General features: G+C 34.6%; 1 protein-coding gene across 1 annotated transcript in view; it reads right to left on the bottom strand.

Moving 5' to 3' along the window:
• Window positions 1-9,286, bottom strand: part of ROBO2 (roundabout guidance receptor 2) — a 933,205-nt gene that overhangs the window by 143,596 nt on the left and 780,323 nt on the right. The window contains exon 8 of the mRNA XM_007934915.1: window positions 1,082-1,206. Within this exon, the coding sequence (XP_007933106.1) occupies window positions 1,082-1,206 (125 nt within the window). The remainder of the gene's footprint in view (window positions 1-1,081; window positions 1,207-9,286) is intronic.

Raw genomic sequence — 9,286 nt, 5'->3', positions numbered from 1 at the left:
TTTTTTTTTTTTAGTTTTAAGCTAGAAATTCCACTCAGAAATTAGATGCTAAGCACTGATCCTAACTCAGACCCAAGATTTGAATGAGGAAATAAATGTATACAGTTAACTTTTAGCAAAAACTCAGAGAGTCCATCTTGTCCAGAACAGGCCATGGAGAAGGGAAACTGGGGTACAGCAAAAACAACACAGATGTTAGTTCTTCTTGTATACCTGTTACAGTCAAATTCACTCTGACTCAGACTGAACCTATAGGATAGAGGAGAATTGCCCCATAGGGTTTCCAAGGCTGCAGTCTTTATGAGGAGTCACTGGGTGGATTCAAATCACTGACCATTGGGTTAGGAGCTGAGCACTTAACCAATGTGTCACCGTGGCTCCTATCTTCCTGTATATACTGTATTATTCCCTGTCTAACCCACTATGAAGTGATCCAGAAAGGATAATTCAAGACAAGACTTCTACCTGTGCATAGAGCATGCTTAAATTAATAATGATAAAAATATATACACTGTGTATCCTGGGGCAATCCACTTCCATAATGATTTACTGCCTTGGAAATCCAATGGAGGTGACTATGAGTTGGAATTGACTCAATGGCAATGAGTTTACTTTGTTTTTTGTATCTATGAGAGGTACTAAAACTAGATTTCTAGGCCGATTAATAATGGAAATATTTTCAAATGCTTCCTATGTGCTGGGCACTGTTCTAAGCACCTTTTTTTATGAACTTACTGAATCATTTCAGTGCAGTTAAATGCAAGAGAGCAAAATTATTTTCCTGTTCAGAATTTTTAAGCCCATAGAAGTACTGGTTGGATTTTTAAAACAATTTAGTAACACTGCATATTTCTGGTATATAAAAAATCCAAACTTTTAAAACATTAATGCTAACAAAAAAAAAAAAAAAAAAGAATACTATATCAGAACAGCTCACTTCCACTTTAGAATTCATTGGTGTCTCTTTTAGAAATACAATAAATTCAACACTGAAAACAAGAGCGGCTGGGGAAACGCTGAGGATCACCAGAGACAGGGGGCGTTCAGAGCTTTCAGAGAAGCAGTCAAGACTCACACTCACCTGGCTGCCTTCTTTCTGCCAAAAAACAGCTGGCTGCGGGTTTCCTTTAGTTTCACAGGGAAATGTCACTGTTCGACCTTGAGCAACAATCTGATCTCTTGGCCTAACCACAAACTGTGGAGGAGCTACAATTTAAATGGAGAGAAAGTGTGTAAATATCAACTGTTGACAAAGAAAAAGATATCAAAGAGAAAGTCTGGTCCTAGGTGGATTGCACTGTTCCAGGCAGAGGCTACAGTTTCTGATTTATTTATTCACATTTCCCAAAACACTAAAGGGAAGGGGGAAAAGAACGCTCTAACAAATATGAGAAAAGTGAACTTATTAGTAGACACATTTTAAAGGTATATTGTAACTCTGTGGTCCATATACTTGCATAAGAAATAGTTTTTAATGGAATTTTAATATTTTCAGTGAAAAATATAGTTTCCATATTTGGTCCTGCATTTTAAATATAGAAAAGAATTATTCCCTTCCACAATCATCTTCTTCCTCTGAAATCAATCTGTTAACAAACATTGGTTATTCTCATAACAGCTATAAGACAGTGTACTAGGCACTGGAATACCAAAAATCATAAAATATGATCCCTATTCCCAAAGTGTTTACATTGAAGAAGTGAAGTGATGGGAATTACATATAAATATTACTTATGATTTAAGTACATGTATGAAAATTGATAACTCATTAGCATATTTTAAAGTCATTAAAATAAATAAGCATGAATCAGGCTATTACTATGTTCTAGTTGGCACTAAAGATACAGAGAGGAAAAGCACCTATCCTTCAGTTATCACCTACCTCATAAAGAAAAATAAAAGAAAAACAAAAACTACTTTTACCCTCGAGTCAATACTGAGTCATGGCAATCCCATGTGTGCAGAATAGCACTACAGTCCATAAACTTTTCAAGGCTGTAATCTTTCAAAAGCAAGACTGGTAGATATTTATTCTGAGGCACCAGTGGGTGGGTTTGAACCACCAACCTTTTGATTAGTGGTCAAGTGCTTAACCATTTGTGTCACACAGGGACTCCTCAGGAGTTTATAGTCTCATGGAAAATATAAAACACAACAAAAGCAACAATAAAACTAAACCAATAATTATCTAAGGGTGTGACAACTGCAGTGACAGAGGTAATCTCAGATGGCAGTGGAGGAGCACTTCACTACAGAACATATAATGATCACCACAGGACACCAGAATAGAAGAATGCCTTTGTGCTGCAGCAGTGGTGAAAAGCTTTGTACATGAAATGGGCATTGCACATGCTTTGAGGAAGGGTCAGCATTTAGACATGTTGAGAGAATACCACATTCCTAGCAAGGGCCTTAGTGAGCAAAGTACAAGGGACAAGAACTAATCTAGCATATAGTGTGCAATATAGCAGGAATTGAGCGTCCACCTTGTATAAGTATTATATGTTACAAAGGATAGATTTTGACCCAGAGTAAGGAAAGCATAAAATCAAAAGTGAGAATTTTATTCAAATTATTTTTAAGATGATATATACAAACCAGAATTTTTGGAAATTTTAATCCTCTGCTGAAGGTGGTATGGATTGAGGAAGTGGGTCAATACAGAGAAAATCTGCTTAGGAAATTAGTAAGTTTGTGTAGGTGAAGAAAATGGGATATAGACACAAGGAAATGAAAATAAAAATCCTAACAAAGCTCTGACTCAAATTAGGGCCTAATAGTAGAGAGAAGAAAGCCAAAGATATGACCAGGAGACACTATAATAGCATCTACCACAGGAATAGATTCTTTCTTGTACAAAACCCCACTCCTGTTGATAAGAAAACATGATGTTTACTCCATGATATTTCTAATCATCTGTTTTCACTTGAACTAATTGCTTATGTTAGAAAACTAGGGCCTGGAAAAAACTTTAAAATCAATTCTAATTTTTAGAACTTGGTCAATCGGGAAGCAATCCTAAAATTTGAACTTTAAAGAACTGCAATAATAAGCAGTGTCTAGTAAAGGCCTTCAGGAGCTCTGGTAGTATAGTGCCTAAGGTACTTGACTGCTAACCAGAAGGCTGGTGGTTCAAACCCACTAGCAACTCCTTGGACGGAAGAAGGGGCAATCTACTTCCATAGTGATACTGCCTCAGAAACCCATGAGTTGGGTCTGACTTGATGGCACATAACAACAACAACAACAGTAAAGGCCTTCACATGGGATTCTTTCAGTACTTCCAGAATACATTAAGAGCAGGTCCAAAGATGGAGTAATGTAGGGTAACCCTAAATGCACAACCAATTACTCATGCTTAAAATGACGACAGTGGTAAAAAGAAGAGATTTTTTTTTTTCAAAAAAAATTCACTGATATTTGCAGTGACTTATTTTTTGGTGTTCTGTTTATATTGCCTCCTAACTCAACATATAATCCAGGGACAGAAGGGATAAATCTACTAAGAGAAATTTTCTTCTGTAACTGTAGATAACAGAAGACTCATTCTAACAGCATAGGGAACCCAGATTTATGGATGTATTTGAACAGAGTGAGGTTTATGTTGTCTTATATTTTTAAGAGATTACTCGCTTCTTACAATCTTATTGTTATTTCTATACAATTCCACTGAATCAGCAGATACACTGGCTTTTTTCATGGTTTCTAATAGGAATGACAGTTTAAATCAATGTTGCAAAATTACTTCGGAGGAACAACAAAACTCTTAAAACACTGCAGTGTCCATTATTCAATAGAGAAATTTGAAACTGATAAGTATGCATAATAAAACAAGCAAACAAAAAATAACTAAAAAAAATAAAACTTTTAGGGTCATTCTTGAATGAAAATATGTATTTTTTCATTGTAGAGAAAACACATATTTAGAAAAATGTAAGTATAAATGTATGATAATTTCCTTCTTTGTAACTCTGTTAAAGAAAATATATAGTGCCCATATGGATACTAGCTAAAGAAGAAATATTGAGCAATTTATCTTGCATCTCTGTCAAAATTAGTCAATTTAGCAAAAATTATTTATATAAAAGACTCTAATAAAAGTCTCATATTCTGGGTTTCAGCTCATTTGTACTTATTTTGGGTCACAAAATTTAAATTAGTTCACATAGTTAGAAACATAGAGACTTCTCATATACATTATTTAAAAATGTAATAAATGATTAAATATAATAAAAATAATCAAATGAAAGCAACAAATGCATATTTTATAAGTTTAAGCATATTATTCAAACTGTGTGTATGTGTGTGTACATATCAGTAAAACTACCATCTATACTTTAAATAGAACTACCATATTCCTTGAGCTTGATTTTTCAGGCATTTGAAAGCATTTTGCTGATGCTGAGTGATTCTGTGAAATGTTTTTGACATCCAGATGATACAATTTTAACAGTAGTCAAAAATTAATCTCCAAAATAAGGACTGGCAAATGATCATATCTATGTGTCCAGTTTTTTTTTTAAAAAAAGATATGATTTCATTTATTTATTCACTTAAAACAAATTGAGTGCCTACTGTACATCAGACATCTTGCTTGGAACAGTGGGTATAAAATCAGTAAAATAAAATAAAATAAAATAAATTTACTCTTGCCCTCCAGGAGCTTACAGCTTTGTAAACTTGGAAGAGACTTCCAAATAAATAAATAAATAAATATAAATAAAACAGTATAATTTGTGTAATGATACAAAGAATGTAGAGGCATTGGGACTGAACGGGTAGGAAAGTATGAAGTTTAACCAAATGATAAGGAAAAAAGAGTACATTGATGAGGAGATGGCTGCATTTGAGATGTGTTCTGAAACAAAGGTAAGAGTTTGCTAGATGAGGAGGAAAAAGTCAATTCAGGTAGAGAGAGGCAGCACAGCACACAGAGACTTGTGGGACTGAGGAGTTTGCATGGTTTTGAGAATCAAAGGAATCTGGGATGCAGAGATAACATAGGGATGGCCAGATAATTCATGCTAAAATAGCTTACATTTTGTTCTGAAAGTTCTTGAGATCTGTTGGAAGACTTTAATGCAAGAGAGATACAATCAGTTTTGAGTTTTAGAAAGAACTGTCTGAAAATAATATTTATTTTAACTGGAAAAGGGGCTGATGTAAGATTGAAAAACAACAGAAAGGTGGTGCAAAAAATTCATTTGAAAATGCACTGCTCTTGTTAGGTGCCACTAAGTTGGTTCCAACTCATAGCAACTCTGTTATTCATAGTAGAACCTTAAAGGAAAACTTTGTCAGAACTCTTACAGGACAGAGAAATTCTGCAACATCACAATATAATATTTACTAATAATGATATCTTATGAAAAGACTAGGGTATCATAATTTTTACAGATTTTATTCAATATTGAATTTTTTAAAAGTTAACAAAGCTAATGTTAAACATTCTATGTAATGTGCTTTGATATGATGTTTATTGATATTATAGCTTTATTCCAAGTCATTAGAAATATATTCTACTTCTAATGCACAAAATAGCTTCTAATCTATGAAGCATAATCCAAAATGCGCAAACAGCAGAAGATAAACTAGATGAATGGGACCTACTAAAAATTAAATTTTACATACAACAAAAGTCTTCTCCAAACGAGTAAGAAGAGAACCTATAGATGGGGGGAATAAATTGGCAACGACATATCTGATAAGGGACTTATCTCCAAAACTTATTAAAAAAAATTCCAATATTTCAACATCAAAAGGCAAACAATCCAAATTAAAAATGGGCAGAAGACACGAACAGACACTTCACCAAATAAGATATTCAGGCAGCCAACAAACACACGAAGAAATGTTCACAACAATTAGCCATTAGAGACTTGCAAATAAAACAACGATGAAATACCATCTCACCCCAGCACTAATAGCAAAGTTAAATAAGACAGAAGATAATAAATACTAGCAAGAATGTGGAGAGATTGGGCACTTATACACTGCTGGTGAGACTATAAAATGATACAATCACTGTGGAATTAGTATGGCAACTCCTCAAAAAGTTGGAAATAGAAATATCATTTGATCTAGCAATCCCTTTACTAGGTATATATCCTAAAGAAGTGAGAGCCAGGACATGAATAGATGTATGCACACCTATGTTTCTCACTGCACTATTCACAGTAGCAAAGAGATGGAAACTAAGTGTCCATCAATGCAGAAATGGATAAACAAACTATGGTACTATGCAACATTGAAGGATAATGTAGAATCTGTGAAACATATTATAACATGGATGAACTTGGAGGACACAATGCTGAGTGAAATAAGTCATAGAAGAATAAATATTGTATTAGTCTACTATTGTAAAAAATCAAGAGAAGGTTTACATATGGAAGGAAACTTTTTTTGTTAATAGGAATGGGAGGAGAGGAGAGAGAAAATTGTTAGCTCAGTAAGAAACAAGTATTGATTTGGGTGAGAGGAAAGGCAATATACCAAAAAAAAAGGAAAAAATGTACCAAAAAAAGTGAGTGACCAAAACAATAACACTAAGGAGAAGGAAGACACAGAGAGGCGCACAAGAGGTATAGACAACAATGATAAAAATTTTTACATATACAATACTACATTATTAGTAATAACAAACATTAATCTGCAGGTAGATGCATAGGCAGACAGGCTGAATGATCAGGTATGTCTAGGAAAAAAGGGAATATACCCATGACCATATATACATTTGAAACACAACATTTCCATATACATATTTCTTTGGGTTATAAGAATCTCCATATAGGTAGAATTAACAGTGGGCAAAGTTATGATATCTTCTTAGCTACAGCCAAACACCTTAAGGGAGCAAGATGTTGGGCCTGTGAGCTCAGGATCATGGTCACAGGGGACATCAAGCTCAACTGCCATAACATACTACACAAAAACATTATTCTATATCCTACTTTGATGAGTAGCTACTGGGGTCTTAAGAGCTTGTAGGCAGCCATAAAGATGCAACAATTGGTGTCTCCTCATCTGGAGCCAAGAAGAATGAAGAAAACCAAAGACACAGGGAAATAATCAGTCCAAGGGACAAGTGGACCATGCAAACCTCAGCCTACGTGACCATGAGACCAGAAGAACTAGATGGTGCCTGGCTACTACTGTCAACCACTTGGAAACGGATCAGTACAGGAAATACTAGATAAAGTGAGAGAAAAACATGGAACAAAACTCAAAATCATAAAACAAAGATCAGGCTTACTTGTCTGATAGAGACTCGTGAAACCCCTGAGACTATGGCCCCTAGTCACCCTTCAGGCCTGGAGTTGAACTCAATCTTGTGGCTTCCAGACAAACAACAGATAGGCATATAGGGTGAAAATATACACTGCTTAGAACAATTGTTGTTGTTGTTGTTGTTATTTGCCGTCGAGTCGGCCCCGACTCATAGACCAATTAATCATGGAAAATCACAAGGGCATTATTTGCACAGAGAGATAGCTCAGAGGGCATAGGAAAGAAGGGCACAGAGAAAAGGTAACCACAGAGAGGAAGTGGGAAGAGAGCTGTTACATTATGGGGATTTCAATCAATGTCATGAACCATAATTTGTACGAACTGCTGTATGGAAAACGAATTTGCTCTGTAAACTTTCACCCAAATCACAAATAAATAAATTCTTCTCAATGGAGCTGCTTAAGGTACATTGACCTCACTGAAATTAGATTTGAAATTACCTGAACTTTTTAAATTTAAATAATCATAGGTAAGAAAAGATTTCAAAAGTATTCAAGTCTGAAAAATGGATATCCTTTTCTATTGTCACCTGACTCTGGAAGACAAAAACAAATTGCATCAATCATTTCTACTTCTGTAGACTCTATTTCTCTGCCCAAGATCTATATTGCAATCTTCTGTGAAGAGATATTAGTTGAACAAATTTATTTTTGGAGATTTTAAAATGAAAACTGCATCAATAATTCTTCTGATACCACTTCACAGTTTCAGTATTTCTGCCAGGTGGCAGTGAAAATGGTTTCATGAGAGAGTATTTTGTTGATAGCACCAATGGGAGGGAGTAGGCAGAGAGGTGGCATTTTATCAAGACAGCACAATAGCACAAATTGTGCTATATACGTAAAATGAATTTTCTAGGATAGCTCTCATTAAAAACAAAACAAAACACGATTAAGTCCTCAAGATGACAATTCAAAGCACACATTTAAACCCAATGTGAATTAGAGGGGTTGAGTTATAAACTCCAGAAAAATATGCTGGTTATAGAAACGGCAATTTTCTTATGTATTTATAAGACAGAAGACTATAAATACATATTTATATCTTCTTTACAATCTGAAAACATTAGAAAATTTTTTGTACCAATGATGAAATAACCTACTTGGTTAATCTGTCAAGTGATTATACCTTATTGCTTCAGCTATAACAAGAAATGAGCTGAAGTAAACACTGTGGCACAATTCAATGGTGAATCAACACTTACAAGTTAAAAACAACAGCTGTGTAAGAAAAGGATGTTGTGCAAATTCTAGAGATGCAGACTCAAATACAAAAAGGTCAATTAAGATTAGAGGTCTGGGACAGTTCTCTTGAAACTGTGTTTTGAACATTTAAATACAATGCACAGTAAATTAGATTTGATTCCTGTTAAATTATGCTTTGATACTGCATTCAGCCCAAGCTGGTTTCAATCAAAGTCAAGCTGCAACTCTGTTATGCTAATGCCCACTGGTGAGAGTGAGTGGGTGATATGGAAATCAGATGATTGAACATGAGTAGGAAGCATAGGCCATGCATGAGATGGGCTTTGAGATGTGGGGATGGGGACCCTAAAGGTTAATCACATCATGTTCAAAGTTGTTTTTACAGGAAAATGTGACTTTCTATGGCAGGCATTAACGTGGAGATAGTGATGAAGCAGTTACGTACACTAATATGTTACACAGGGTGGTTACTGGGACACTCAGCTGCTCTCTTTCTTTGGAAATAATTTCATGCTTGAGTGAATAAACTTTTTTATTCTGTACTAAGCACTCTGAACTTCGTGTCTTAAACAACTCAAATATCCTTTTGAATATTCTTTGCTTGATAAATTCTAATACAGTCTATAAGCATATTTTACAGGTATTTACTTCCACCATTTGCTTGTGTTAAAAGTCTGTTGAAAACTGTGTTAATATAATAATAATAATAATAATAATTAACATTAATTGAGCACTTATTAAGTGCCAGGAACTGTGTTAAGCCGTCAACTGACATTATCTTTTTTTTTTTTTTA

The sequence above is a fragment of the Orycteropus afer genome, unplaced genomic scaffold (genome assembly GCF_000298275.1).
Source record: "Orycteropus afer afer isolate SDZICR_OR568_19922 unplaced genomic scaffold, OryAfe1.0 scaffold00022, whole genome shotgun sequence".
In the NCBI taxonomy this organism is placed as follows: Eukaryota; Metazoa; Chordata; class Mammalia; order Tubulidentata; family Orycteropodidae; genus Orycteropus; species Orycteropus afer.
This window is presented reverse-complemented; position numbering and strand designations above follow the sequence as displayed.